Source organism: Felis catus, chromosome A3 (genome assembly GCF_018350175.1).
Source record: "Felis catus isolate Fca126 chromosome A3, F.catus_Fca126_mat1.0, whole genome shotgun sequence".
NCBI classification, from domain to species: domain Eukaryota; kingdom Metazoa; phylum Chordata; class Mammalia; order Carnivora; family Felidae; genus Felis; species Felis catus.
Window position 1 is genome coordinate 116,865,081 of NC_058370.1, and position 15,359 is coordinate 116,880,439.

The 15,359-nt window shown below is 50.1% G+C and overlaps 1 protein-coding gene across 4 annotated transcripts in view; it reads left to right on the top strand.

Moving 5' to 3' along the window:
• ALK (ALK receptor tyrosine kinase) overlaps positions 1–15,359 on the top strand; it is an 815,814-nt gene that overhangs the window by 760,642 nt on the left and 39,813 nt on the right. For 3 of the 4 annotated variants that reach the window (XM_045054731.1, XM_045054732.1, XM_003984359.6), the window contains 2 exons: positions 8,647–8,797; positions 15,198–15,329. In XM_045054731.1, the coding sequence (XP_044910666.1) occupies positions 8,647–8,797; positions 15,198–15,329 (283 nt within the window). Of the gene's footprint in view, positions 1–1,512; positions 1,623–8,646; positions 8,798–15,197; positions 15,330–15,359 lie in introns of all 4 variants that reach the window. The other variant, XM_045054733.1, reaches the window with a different exon arrangement.

Below are 15,359 nucleotides of genomic sequence, written 5' to 3' on the forward strand. Positions count from 1 at the left end.
GTCATGCACCACCCACCTCCAGGAAGCCTCTGGAAATGAAAGCCTGGGAGGGGAGCCCTCCTCCCTCCCCCCACCCTGCCTGAAGGGGTGTTGGCCAGCCCAGTCCTCGGTGCAGCTCTCCCTGTATAAAAAGCAATGTGGAGAGGAAAGCACAGGAGCTGTAAGGCAGAGACCTCAACGGTAAACGCCCACTGAGACCCACTGTCCCATCACTGTCCAGGGCAGCTCCCAAACCAGACTGGCTGCAAGTCCCTCACTGCCCCTCCCACAAAGATCCACAAATAGGAGGCGCCATGTAAGTAAGGTGTTACTCTGGGGCTGCATTTCCCCCTGAGACACTGTGAATCAGACCCACCTCCAAATGTGGGCAAGTTATTTAACCTCTTGAGACTCCGTTTCCCTATCTGTAAAAGGCAGGGGCTGGAGTTTGCTAACACTTGCCCAGGTGGTTGCACAGATTATGTACAAGTGCCTCACACGATGCCTGCTCATGCTAGGTGCTCCCTGGCCTGTCGGCAGAGAAACCGGCTGGAGCAGTGATAATGTCAGGCAGCAGGCAGTGGCATGAAAGTATTTCCGGTAACAGATTGGTCCCACAGAGAGTACTTCCTAACTTCTCTGTTTCCAAAGACTTTTTTCTGACTTCTTCAGATGGGCCCCATGTTTTGAAAGATTTTGCCTGGAAGACAAACTATACTTATTTTTTCCCTTTTTCTTTTTCTTTTTTTTTTTTTTTTTTTTAATAAATCACAACCACATCTAAGTCTAGCCAGGTTTCTGATCTGCATGAATTTCCACAGTATTGCCACAGTGCACTGGATATAATCCCAGCCCAAATCCGGCAACTCTTCCCATTTCTCTCTGGAATATTGAGACTAGCCCGAAGCCCCCAGCGTTGCCTGGGGAACACTCACTGGAAACGTGTACAAGGAGCCATCTTGCTGTTCAAGCCGGACACGTCAAAGTGTCCAAATTGGCAAAGGGGACATTCTGATCTGTAGGACTTTTTAAGACTGGCCTGAGATAGCACCACATCAAAAAGGGAAAAATCAAAACCCGGAAAACTTCAGGGTTTTGTTGTTGTTGTTGTTGTTGTTGTTGAATCCTTGGGGGGTTTTTAATCCTTTAAAGGCTATAATAGATATTTCTCACCTTGACCCTGGATGAGGCTCAGGGCTTGGACGGTAATGTATATTGATCATATAACTGAGTATCAAAGGAGCAGACCATTTAATGATTTGCTTTTTAGCCCACATCAAAATGTCCCCACATCAGAATATCTATGTGGAAAATTCAGGTACCCTCTTTCTGGAGGACATTTTCTCCATGTTAACTAATTCTTGTTTAGTAAGTACAGTTCCTCTAGTGAGAAAAACACATCAAGAGAGATGAGAAAAAGGTGAGAAAGTGTGAGAGCATTTCTTATGATCTTCCCCTATTCCTGGAAGAGTGTGAGCGCTCAGCGAGTGCTATCTGGCTGCTGCCTGAGACCCGCCACTATTATCGTTCCAGCTGCTTCTTTACTACTGATCAGAGAGGTGAAGGAAAGAGAGCTAAATGCACCTACTGTTATGCCAAGGTGGGGCCATCATTGCCTGGGGCTTCCTCAGGGATGCACACAGGTAAACGTGTCCCCTACTCTTAACCGGTCAGTTATCCTGGGCCCATCTCCCACCCTCTACTCCTTTGCCCACCACCACGGAAAGGGAGAGGAAGAAGAGGCTGGGGAGAAGAAAAAAGCAGGCTTGGTGGGGAGGGGCTTTCGGGGACAACCCCTAAATCCTCATCTCCCCCACCCCGCTGCTTTCCTGCCTTGGGCTTCCCCTTCCTCTGGATTTGCCATTTCCTCTGTCAAAACAGAGATGGTCTCACTCCCCCCAAGGACATATGTCCTTGTGTCCAGACCTGTTCCCCCTCGTAATTCGCAAGTCTCAGTGGACCGCATTCAGCGCATATTAGGACGCCGTGCCTGACACGAAGTATATAAAGGTGCACATGATCCACTCCCTGCCTAAGAGGAACCCCAGCCAATGGGGGTGTCGGACACAGAAAAAAGCATTTCGGTGTGATGTAGAAAGTACTGCATGGAGGCTTCATCAGGCGCTGCTATCAGAGGCCAGGGAAGGGCCTGAGTTCCAGAATGGCTCCCACGGGGAGACAGCTTGAGGGCAGTCTCGAAGGTGGTAGACTTGTCCACAAAGAAGAGGGGAGGAAGGAGCCCCTAGGCTGGAGCCTAGCGTCCCAAATGCCGTTGGCTCCCTCTGGCGCCAGCTTGAGAGAGAAGCGAGCCTGGAGGCGGTGATAGCAGATGGAAGGCAGCTGGGTTGAGTCCTGAAGAGCTAGGCTGGGGCAGAGAGGCGCACATGGAGGGGCCCCGCGGGGCCACCAAGTATTTGGGAGGCGGACTCAGCATGACTGCTGGACTCGGGCGAGGAGGCGGGACCCAGGATGACTGCCATGCCTGGGGGCTGAGGAGGCAGGACAGCGAGTGACAGCTACCACCTCGAGGAGCTTGGCTGAGAAGGACAGGCAAGGATTAGGGTAATAGGGAGAGTGTCACCTGATGAAGGGAGATTTCTGGGTCACAGCTCTGAGTGACGATGTCTAGAGTGTGCCCATGGGGGTGGCGACCAATGTGGGGCACAAAAAGATCATGGATGCTGGGGTGGGGAGAACCTCAGCCTCACCGTGGAGTGGAGACAGACTGCTAGGGACTTTGTGGGACTCTTTATGGGACGTACCCCACACATCAGTAGATGTCGGCAGCCACCTCTCACTCTTCCTGCCTTCCTCTCCTGTCTGTCCCTCCTTTTCTCCCCTCTGCCTTCCTCCCTGCTTCTCTAGAGTTCACCCTCCTCCCCAGCCCTCAGCCTTCCCCCTGCCCCACCACCCCCCACACACAGATCATTTATAAAAACATTTGTCAAGCACGGCCCACAGCTCCCGATGGCAGTTCTCTCATGGTTCACTTGTTCCTCAGACATAATGTACAAGAGGTCCCGGACCCCAGCTGGAGCCAGCAAATCCTGCCAGCTGACCTGGGCCACAGCTGTTCCTCGTGGTCTCCATCACTGACACGCATTTCCTCACCTGGCTCCAGGGACCAGAGTGTGCAGCTGGATGACACTATAATTCACCCCAATCCACAAGCAGCCACGGGGCTCCTACTGTGTGCCAGCCACTGAGCCATGGGGCTCCTACTGCGTGCCGGGTACTGAGTCACGGGGCTCCTACTGTGTGCCGGCCACTGAATAGGCGCTGCATGACTTGCAGAGAGGACTGAGACACTGGAGCCTCACCATCTTTGCAAAGACTGCAGGGCACAAAAGTGAAATTAACAGTCCACAGTGCCAATACAGTCCTAGACAACTGTAGGAGAGAGTCACAGGCATGATCAATTGCCAGAGTAATTGTGCAGATAGCCATCGCCATGGAGAGCACAGAGCAGGGAAAGTCAGAGGCAGGGAGATTGCACAACGATTGATGGGCTGCAGGCAAAATGGTGTTTGGGTCCAAATTCTGCCACTGACACCATGTGACCTTGAAAGTGTGCTTGCTTTCCCTTCTCTGCAGTGTCTCTATCTGTAGCGGGGGGGGGGGGGGGGTGGCGGGCAGGGTTTTAGAGAGAGGTTACTGAGCTCCCCTCTAGCTCTGATATTCCCAGGTGCTTAGGACTGCACTGGTCAGGAAGGTTGCACCATCAGCCTTGCTCACTGGTGCGATCCAGAACAAAACTGGGGCTGCAAGAAGCACGTGCCTCCACAACTCACCCCTTAGCCCCAGGGGTGTCTCCTGATGGCTCAAATGACCCATCTAGATAATGCAACTATGCATGTAAGCAGAAATTTTCCACTGACCAAGCCTCGTACACACTCCCATGCCTCCTGTGCCCTCACGATAAACCTGTGGGCTGGGATGGGCAAGGCAGATCTTACTACCCTGATTTCAAGGCTCAAAGAAAAGAGGGACTCACCCAAGGTCCCGCTAGGAAGTAGAGGCAGAGCAGAGAGTGGGGTTCAGGAGAGGAATGAGGTGCTCCATGTATCTCCAAGCAGGTTCACTCACTCCCTCCGTCGGTCAACCTCCAGTGTCCCCACGGATGCGTGGCGGCTGACAGGCCATCATACTGCACACTAGCCATGCTTTCGTTTCGGGATCCGGCAGGCAGCCACTTTGATTTGCTGCTAATTCTTTATTTTAAAAAGATTCACAACTCAATTACATCAGGTAACAATGGTTCACAGTCAATAATACAAAACGCAAACCCAATAAACATCCATTCTGACCAGGGGGCATGGATTTAGATGAGGAAAAACAAAAAAATTACAGCATCAGCTCGTCAAGAACAGTATCTTGTAATTTCCAGTAAATTGGAATCACTGCAAGTCATTTTCCCCACTTGAGTGGCAGGTGTATTAATTTGTTGTCGTTTGTCAACCATCAAAAATAAATTGTTTACAAGGAATCAGAGTGGGGGCAAGCTTTGGAGAGTCAGGCTGAGGTTATTATTCTGGCATGAGTTTGTGTGACATGATTCATATGACTCGGAGGTCTTTAGAATCATCAAGGCTGCCTGTGCCCCCACCGGTTCCCTGGGTGAAACTGGATAGCCTTGACCCCAGACCCCTGTGGCCACAGCCTCCTCCACCTATTGGCCTATTCTCTAGAAATCAGGGCCTCATTCATTCACTTGCTTCCACCTCCCAGAAGTCACCCCCAGAAGAGGAGTAGACAGGCTCACCCACAGGGATGCATCAGAACAGCAGCTGCTATTTGGTGCTCGCTGACTACCCTCCAGGCACTGAATTGGGTCCCTTATGGGCATTATGTCATTTAATTCAAACAACAACATTGCAAGGTAGGTACCTCTCTTTTATGGATAAGAAAAGTGGAGCTCAAAAAATGTCAGTAGCCTGCCCAAAAGTCACACAGCCAGTGAGTAATGCTGGCAGGGCCAGGAGAGGTAGGCAAGGTGCCTCAGACACAAAATGTAAGGGTCGGCCAAGTGCAGGGTCAGCACCCAGGAAGGGGCACCTCACCCACTCCTGGCATTGAGTAACAGCTTGGATTTGGATCCAGGTCTATCTGCATTCTTGCTGTGGCACAGCCCACTCCAGAGGAGATGAGCATTGTACGTAGCAGCAACTCGAAGCTTCCAAAGGAGGGCAGCTCCACGGTGGGACTTCAGGACTCAGAGGGTTGACGAGGGAGGTGCCCCTTCTCCTACAATTAGTCCAGGCAGGCTGTCGCCTGCTCCCCTGGCTGTAATCCAGTCCCTAATCCAGGGTGGAGTTGTGGGGCTGAGGCCAGCAACAGGAAAGTGAAATCTGGCTGCTGATGGCCAGTTGCCAGTTGCCAGGCTCTGCTGTCTACTCTGGAGAACTGACCCCAGCCCCGAGTCCTACCTTGCACTTGGCATCAGTGTGTGGTCTCTTCAAACCCACCACTTCTCCTCATGAGGGCAGGGGTCCTTGTCCTCATTTTATTCCTTGGTGGGGAGCTGAGGCTCTGGGAGGTTAACCAGCTTGCCCTGAGTCACACAGCCCGCAGAATGCCCAGCATGTGCCTCAGGACTCAGGCCTCAGGCCTCTTTGCATCCCACCTAATTGCCAAGAGCTAGGTCAAGGCCTAGAAGGGGCTAGAGTCCATAATGGGGAGGGGGGCAGGAGAAATAGGGAAGAAGGGCTAGGGAGGGAAAGTGAGTCAGGAACAAACGACTTCTAGAATATAATAATTTGGCTAAATTTATACATGTGCAAGAGTTCAGAATGATTCATAATGAATGCAGATTTATGCAAATACATATGCAAACAAGGCAGGATGGGATGCACAGGGTACCGCTTACCTCTCAGCCACAGCACAAGTGGGCAGGATGAGGTCTGTCTCCAGCAGCAGTTTTCCAAGCAAACCACACCTTCAGGTTGACAGGATTTTCTCCTGCAACCTGGCAAAGCCCCGAAACACGGAGTAGCTGGCAGGACTGAGGAGAGGGGCCTAACCACATGCTATCCCCACATTCTACACAGACCGTCTCTGGAACCCCACTGCCACCCGCCCCTGCCCCAGGCTTCCCTTCTCTGGGCTAAAGAATTTTCTGCTGCTTTCCTCTCACCAATAAGCCTTCTTTTCCCCTTAGCCTTTTAATTGTCCTTGCCACCGTCTTTATTTCTAATGAGTCAGGAGCAAGGGTGGGCCAGTAGCTTCTCAGGCCACCCTCCCTGTGTATCCACAGAAGCCTTGCAGCAGCATGTCAGAGAGGAAATGGCCTCTTCGAGGGGAAATGTGGGGGTTTGGACAGGGTCTGCCACTGACCTGCTGTGTAGCCTCAGATGAGTTACTTAATCCCTCTGAACCTCGGTGTCCTCGTCTGTCAAATGAATTACTAACAGCTACTATTTATGGCTATGGGCGGGGGGGCAGGGGGAGTCATGTGCATTCATGCCTGCCACCTTGTGGGATGTTCAGGAATTAACCCTACCTCCCTCTGCAGACCTACATCCTCTTCCTTCCCCACCCCAGCCACCCTGCTACAGCCACACATTCCATAGGTTTTCCTGCCTCTTCACTTCCATTCACTTCGCTTCCACCTGACTCCCACCCTCCACCTGTTTCTGCTTGTCTGAGAGTCCTACCCATCCGTCATCTCGGCCACCCCCAGTGCCACCAGAGCACGCCACTACTACAATGCCTGTCACAGTCCTGTCTCCCCTTTCAGGCTCAGAACACCTGATTGCCCTGACTTTGTGCAGAGATCTGCCACTTTCTCAATGCTTTCACCCATTATCTCTTTTTGATGTTAACCTCCCCTCTATCCTGTGAGTTCAGAAAAGAAGATATGGTTCTTCTTTTTTTTTTAATATGAAATTTATTGTCAGATTGGTTTTCATACAACACCCAGTGCTCATCCAAACAGGTGCCCTCCTCGATGCCCATCACCCACTTTCCCCTCCCTCTCACCCCCATCAATCCTCAGTTTATTCTCAGTTTTTAAGAGTCTCTTATGGTTTGTCTCCTTCCTTCTCTGTAAGTTTTTTTTACCCCTTCCCCTCCCCCATGGTCTTCTGTTAAGTTTCTCAGGATCCACATAAGAGTGAAAACATATAAGAAAGACAGATATGGTTCTTTGACTACAGAAGAGGCTAGGACTCTAACAGGATACACAGCTAGGAAATAGTCCACTCCATTCATAGAACTCAGAGTCTTCTGGTCCCTCCACTTGGCCTCCCTGATATAGCCACCTTTATGGTGGGACTTCTCTTCTCATAACTAGGCGTATCTCTCTAGTTTCTTTGTTAAGCCCCAGGAGGGCCTGGAGCCCATCTCCCATCTCCCCTTATGCACACAGCCCTAAGCCACATCAGTTTTCCGTGAACTACTCTCAGTGCCTGGCGACCCACAGTGGCATTCCACGGAGACCTCAGTCCTTCACCTGCCACATTAGCAATCAGCCAGCCCTCCAGGCTTCTCTCTGCAGAACAGGGTTTAGCTCTGCCTTAGGAGAGCCCCCAGGAGACCCTTCACACACTTGGAACATGGAACATTTCCTAGAATTGCAGGTGGCGAAAGCCACTGTGTGTGCACACGTACAAAACTGCCTTGCATCTCTTCCTGAACGCTGTTCATAAAGGACCTCGGATCTGAATGCACAGGGACGTGAAAACCTCCCCCGTCCCTTTCCCTGGCAGATGATCTCTGGGGAGGCATTTGTAGCTAGTGTGTAGCTGTCTTCCAGACACGCTGCTTTCCTGGTAAGGGTCACCAACTGAGTCCTTTTTCTCCCATCCTTGTTTGACTTCATCTCAACAACCTAAGAGGCAGCGGAAATAATCCCACCACACCTCCCCCCAACTCTGTTTTTATGTCTCATGATTGGTTGTTTGTTTTCTGCCCCCACATTGCTCTAGAAAGAGTTGCTAGTAGGATGGGAATAAACAGTCTGCTCTCAGAAACACTGCTCACCTCACTCATTCCATGTGGAACTTACTTGTGTCTAGACCCGGTGAGGAAACTTTAAAACTGTGTACGAAGTCGATTACTACTACCTTCACCATTAATAATAATAATAATATATAAGTTATAATTATATATATCATATAATATAATAATATGTAATAACTACTATTATAATAAATGCTTATTATGTATCAGCCACAATTCTATGGCTGCTTGTCTTAATTCCTTTACTCCTCACACACACATGGGCTAAAAGGTAGGTCCTCTTACTAGCCCTATTTTACAGATGTGGAACAGGACAGTTAAGTCACTTGTCTAAGGTCACATGAGCCCTTTGATCTTGGACAGGGAGAGAAACCATAATGGGAAATCCCAGACATTCAGGAAATCATCCCCCCAACACCCCACATTAGAACAGACTCTACCTGTCTTCCCTCTCTCCTCCCTTTCTTTCTCTTTTGTACCCCTTATTAGTTCTTTACCTTCCTACCTCTGTGAATGAGGCAATTCCCTATCCCTCTCTAAACTTGACTGTCCTCTTCTGACCATGGGGAGAGGATCCCTCCTTGCTGACCTCATGGCCTGATGATGTGGGAGAGAACCATCAGGACCACGATGGGGTGCACTGAGCCCACTGAACCTGCTGGGTTCGAAGGAAAGGAGTCAGTCTTCATGTGCTCTGCTCTGTTGCAGCATCTCGGGCTACGGAGCTGCTGGCGGGAAAGGCGGGAAGAACACCATGATGCGGTCCCACGGTGTGTCTGTGCTGGGCATCTTCAACCTGGAGAAGGGTGACACGCTGTATATCCTGGTCGGACAACAGGGGGAAGACGCCTGTCCCAGCGTAAGTGCCCAGAGTGGGGACCTCTCCTTCACACTCACCAGGACCTGGGCAGGCCCTCACAGGGCATCTGGACTCTTTCCTTCTGGGGGCTCATATTCAAAGATGGCAGGACTCAGCCCTTGTTCTGCCTGCAAATGTCCCTCCATTTCCTGGCCCATTGGGGTACATAAGAAAGTAGGCGGTATGGCCGTTGGGGTTTCACCTCCCCACAGGAACTAAGGCTGAGGCATGGATTTCAAGAGGAACCCTTAAAACTAAAAAGCTGGATCCAACTTGAATGGGCAAATGGTTGTTCTCAGCAGACTACAAGTTGAAGCCCTTTTCCTAAACTTTCTTGCTAGGACACCAACGTCTTTAGCCCATTATTATAAAACTGGAAAATACCAGTTTAAATTTTTTTATTTATGTATTTTGAGAGAGAGAGAGAGAGAGCAAGCAGCGGAGGGGCAGAGAGAGGGAGAGAGAGAGAATCCCAAGCAAGCTCAGCACTGTCATCATGGAGCCCAACATGGGGCTCGAACTCATAAACCATGAGATCATGACCTGAGCCATAACCAAGAGTCAGATGCTTAACTGACTGAGCCACCCAGGCACCCCAGGAAAATACCAGTTTAAACATTTTCTGCTCAGCTCTAAATAACAGATTCATAGCCACATAATTGTACATAAATGCATAGGAAAATTTCCAAAAGATACAGATAACAGTGGTTGCTTCCTTTTTTAAAATTTTTTTTAAATGTTGGGGCGCCTGGGTAGCGCAGTCGGTTAAGCGTCCGACTTCAGCCAGGTCACGATCTCGCGGTCCGTGAGTTCGAGCCCCGCGTCGGGCTCTGGGCTGATGGCTCAGAGCCTGGAGCCTGTTTCCGATTCTGTGTCTCCCTCTCTCTCTGCCCCTCCCCCGTTCATGCTCTGTCTCTCTCTGTCCCAAAAATAAATAAACGTTGAAAAAAAAAAATTTAAAAAAAAAATTTTTTTTTAATGTTTATTTATTATTGAGAGACAGAGAGACGCAGAGTGTGAGCAGGGGAGGCATAGAGAAAGGGGGGAGACATAGAATCTGAAGTAGGCTCCAGGCTCTGAGCTGTCAGCACAGAGCCCGACGCGGGGCTCAAACTCACAAACTGCGAGATCATGACCTAGAGCCGAAGTCAGTAGCTTAACCAACTGAGCCACCCAGGCACCCCAGACAGTGGTTGCTTCTGAGGAGGAGACTAGAGTTGGGGTTGCTTTACTAGTGATGTCTGATATCACAAAAAGAACGTATTCATGTAATGTTTATTATCTGGGTGATTAAAACTAAAAAAGAAAAGTTAAAGCCTAGAATCAGAGCTAGAACACCATGCAGTCCACTCTCCCCAATTTACAGATGAGAAAATGGAGACCCCAGAGGTGAAGGGACTTTTCCAAAGCCACTCGTAATACAGCACAGAGTAGAGGCTCTGGCTCTTGTTTGTGCTGTGCCCTGCGCTTGCCTGGGACTCGGTTTCTATGCCCTTTTCCTTTTCCCCACTTAGAGCCTGTCATCTAACAAGCCAGACTGCCATCCTCTGTAGTCCCAGAAACAGCCTGTCACCCTGGTTTCTGACCCCATTGCAGTATCCACCTGTCAAACAGGGAGCTCTCCAATAGCAGAACTTAAGAAAGCCAGCAGTGTTCTAAAATTGCCAGAAGACGGAGACCCTGAAGCCTAACAAAGGAGCAACCATGCAGAGTCCAGCACGCCAGGTGTTTGCCTCTTGTCTGTGTTGGCGGAGGCAGGAGCCTGGTGGTGCCGGCTCTCCTGGCGGGAACTCAGCACCGTTAGGTACTGACCTTAGGTGCTCACCTGAAGCACGGCTTCTGCCCAGGGTGGGGCCAAGGCAGGGTGCAGAGTTCTAGTGCCCAGGACCCAGGGCCCCTTCTGTAAGAACTTATTCAAGAGTAGCCTTGGGGGACAGATGTGGGAACAGGGACTACACAGAAAGGAGTACAATTCCACAAAACAAACTCAAGACTCCTAAAAGCTGGGCCGCTGGCTGGGAGTGAGGAGTAAAGCACAACACCCATCCCCACCCCCACCTTTCAGGGTTAAAGCAACAGGAGGAGGCTTAGCAGGTGCAATCTTGTGCATGAGAAATGTCTGGACTCCAACTTTTATTTAGCAACTATAATCAGGACTTTCCAACCTGATACAATATATTAAGTCATTAAATTACAGGCTGCTGTAATTTCCACAGGAATGTATTGAGTGCTAATGTAATTCTTTCATCTAAGCAGAAAGATTGCATTGACTTCTGCAAGGGACTTTTACTTGATTGGATTGTAATCAGTTATGTCTTTTCACAGGACCAAGTCCTTTTTTTTTTTTTTAATTCAATTGTAATCTACTTGCTCCTCAGGGTTGCTGCACTTTATCATTGTATTAATCAACCTACTTGCTCTCAAACTTTGTGAAACCACAAGGAGAGCTCTGAAGAAGCCCATTCTCAGCCAGGGACGGAGAGCAGCCCCCTCTGCTGGTGGGGCCAGGCATCGTAGGAACAAGGGGTGGGGTTAGTCCTGGGGCTTCCCTTTGGCTCCACATCGCGGGAGTCAGTGGCAGAGAGAGAAAGAAAGACCTTCATTCACAGCACTAACTCAGTCTCCAGTCCTCTCCAGGCAGAAACATGGTGCCTAGAGAGGATCCTCTCAAGAATGGAGTGCACTCTAAGAATTAAACTGCAGGGTTTGGCAGCTTTCCTGGTGCGATAATACACCTGTGTGGAGTCGTTCTTCCTTTGTGCGTGGCTACACTTGAGCCTGGGATGGGCTCTGGCCTCTGGAAACCCCCTCAGCTCCTGCTTCTCCAGTTCCTCCCAAGCCTCATCTGGTGGCATGACCACCAGATCTGGTGGGATGGGTCTCTCAACAGCAGCACTATTGACATTTTGGAGCAAATGGGTCTTTGTTGTGATGGGCACTGTAGGCTCTTGAGCAGTATCTCTGGCCTCTACCCACCTGATGCCAGTAGCATTCCCTCAGTGCTGACAATCAGAAATGTGTCCAGACATTTGCCAGGTGTCCCCAAGTCAGCAAAACCATGGGTCTAAATTTTAAATGTCACAACTACCATCACTCGCAAGGCAAATATTGTGAGGCATCAGCCCACACCCAGACAGTCCCCAGTTCATTCACATGTATTCAGCAAATATCTATCAAATACCTTCTCTGTGCCAGGCACTGCTCTAGCAACTTAATATATATCCATGAACAAAGATCTTTGCCCTGAAGGAGCTAACATTTCCGTTGGGGGAGGAGGGATGAACAATGGCTAGTAAACATCAGTCAGTCAGAACACCCAGAAGTGAGAGTGTTTCGGTGAACAGAAGTAGGGTAAAAAGAGTCAGGTGTGTGGGACAGGTTGCAATTATACATAGGGTGGTCAAGGGAAGCCTATTGGACAAATGACAGCTGAGCAGAGTCCTGAAAAGGATGGAACCAGGAAAATATCTGGGGACACCAGCCAAGCAGAAGCCAGGTCCTTGAGGTGGGAGTGTGCCTGGTGTGCTCCCAAAATAACCAGGGTGAGTTGGGGGAGCAAGAGGGAGAGTAGGTGAGAGATGAAGTGATCAGGCCACCATAAGGACATATTTAAGCCACAGGAGGGTTTTGAGCCTACGGGTGGGAATAAGGTGGGATAAGGAGCTGCTGTGATTTGCCTGTTGTAAGACTCACCCTGGCCATAGACTGAATAGTCCACTTGGGCCCAAGGGAAGAGTCAGCACGATAAATTCAGTGCTTACTACATTAGTCTGGGCAAGAGATGATGATGGCTTGGACAAAGATGTCAACAGTAGCTGAATTCTGGGCATATTTGGAATGCGAAATCAAAAGGGATTTCCTGCCCAACTAGATGAAGAACTGAGACAGAAAAAGGATCAAGGACGACTCCAAGATTGCACCTGAGCCACAGGAAGGAGGGAGCTGCTGTCACCTGAGCCGGGAATGCTGTAGAAGGAGATTGGGGGCAAGGTTAGGAGAGGTCTGGTGGACAGCCAGGTGGAGACTTCCAGTAGCCAATGGAGATGGGCCACTGGACTTGAGGAGTAAGGTCTAGAGTAGAGATAGAAATTTGGGAGAAGTCAGCATAAAATTGAGCCAGGATGAGATTGACTAAGGAGCAGTACTGATTAAAAGGAAGACCAAAGACTGAGCCCCGGGGACCCCCTAACATTAAGAGGTTAAAGAAAAGAAGAGCAGAGAAGGCTGAAGGGAACAAGCCATGGAGGTCAGAGGAGATTCCAGAGGGTGTGGTCTCCTGGAAGTCAGGTGAAAAAGTCTATCATGGAGATTTGAGCAAGTCTGCCAAATGCTGCTGCTGGGTCCAGCAAGAGGCAGGCTGAGAATCCACCCTTCTTCGCAGCCCATGCAATTTAAAGAAGATGCCGAGGGGCAACGGGGGTTGGGCGAGAGTCTCAGCTCTGGTTAGACGAAAGGCCATCCACTAGCCCAATGGTTCCCTCCTTCCCACTCCTGCAATCTCCAGCCCTCTGCAGATTCCGTTCACAGGAAGAAGGCATTCCCAAGGAATTGAGGCCTCACTGCTGCTGAGCAGAGAGGAGGAAGAAAGTAGGGTCTGAGGGCATGGACCTTCTTAGCACCACTGGTTCATACTGGGCAGCCCCTCAATTTACACTGGAGGAAGCAGGGCCAGGGAGGTGAGATGCTTCACCCAACGTGGCTCAGCAAATCTCCAACAGAGCCAGTCAAGAAGCCGGATTGGACCCCGTATTTTGTGCTCTGCTCTGCCCAGCAGACAGCCCACCTTTGGGTCCGCTGCCCCCCGGGCTCAGCCCTCACAGCATGCCCTGACATTTCATGTCCACCCCAGGCGGCAGTTAGCAGCCCTCCCCCCACCATCCCCCACCTGGACAGCACTGCACACACACAGGAGAAATGTCAGCTCTCGACAACAGCAATTCAGAAGCTTCCACCCACACTAAATCCACTTTAAAAAATATCAAATTATTTCCATCATTAAATCCAAAATGCCATAAAACAAATTGCATCTTGGCTATTTATCTGGAAATTTCTCTAGTACTCATTGCCGGCACCCCTGAGTGCTTTAGCATAAGGAGTGGCTCAAGATGAATTGCCACGTCCACTGGCTGGTTACACAGCAGCATTCAATGGAAATGTGATGTTTTATTGGCCTTGTTTCTAATAAGTGAAAGGAAAGCCATTTTCCCCCGAAGTTGGGTGGATGTTTGGAGTGTTCTTCTTAGCTGCTGTGCCTGACGGGCCGGCTGGCTGTTCCTGAAGCACTACCCTCTTTATTCAGGGATTCCAGGATCCTGGGCCACAGGGATTTCCTGCACATCCCCAGGGACTCCCAGATGCCTGGGCCCACACCAGGACCACGTGCAGGCCCAGAGTACATCTATATAAAATAGCAACAGCCATTTATTCGGTCCCTAACTTGTGACATACTATCCCAGACACCTGTCTGTACCATCCTCAGTAAAGATGCCTGCAGTGTCTGTATTCCCATCCCACACCTGGAGGTCGGAGAGGTGGAGCACCTCCTCCACGGTCCCCCAGGGGTGTCTGCTGATTCCTGGGGTCACACCCTGTTCTCCAGGATGAACACAGAGAGCTCCATTTAGAGCCGTGCCAGAGGATTTCTGGAGGCAGAAGTGGGACATTAGATGGGAGGAAAGAGATGTCCAAAATGGAGACATGATTTTCCTGCAGATGGACTGGAAGTAAAATCCGAGCCTGGCCTCACACTGTTGTGTTCTCTTCCCATGATACTTCAAAATGGCAACTTCTCAAAAATTCATTTCAAGGGCTCGCCGCTGCCTAGAGAATGAAGTCTGGTTGGATTCAAGGCTTCTGGCCATTGTCTGACTGTCCAGTTGTATTTCCTTACCCACTCACATTTACACTTCCTCTGCGCTATCTCCCCACCTAGGGCCTTGGCCATTCCCCCTTCAGAGTCCAGAGGATCCTAAGGTGGACTTTGCTGAGCCAAAGAGACTCTTTGTGCGTTTCCTCAAATCCGCACCCCCTTACCTCCTTCTCTCTGGTCTCATGCTGCTCTCTTCCCCTGGAATGCCCTTTCCCCATTCTGTTTTAAATCTCCCTATGCTTGGAGGCCCAACTCAACACCACCTCCTACAGGCAGGCCTCCTTGATCACGTCAGCAACAAAATCACTCTCCCTCCCCCAACTTCCCATGCATTTTCCAGCTTAGCTATCCTGTCGTCCTTCTCTCTACTCCCTAGTGACAGTTATTTGTGTATAGATTTTTTTTTCTCTCTTCAACTCAACTGTAAGCTATTTGAGAGGTCTTCAGAGCCTGTCATTAAGCATAGAAGGTCTGTCTGCTGGGAAGTAGAGAACCTTGGAGACAAACCTGAGGTGCTTTTTGTTCCCACAGACAAACCGGTTAATCCAGAAAGTCTGCATTGGAGAGAACAACGTGATAGAAGAAGAAATCCGCATGAACAGGAGTGTGCATGAGTGGGCAGGAGGGGGCGGAGGAGGGGGCGGAGCCACCTACGTATTTAAGGTAAGGTCGGCTGTGCCAGCTTCCCATGGG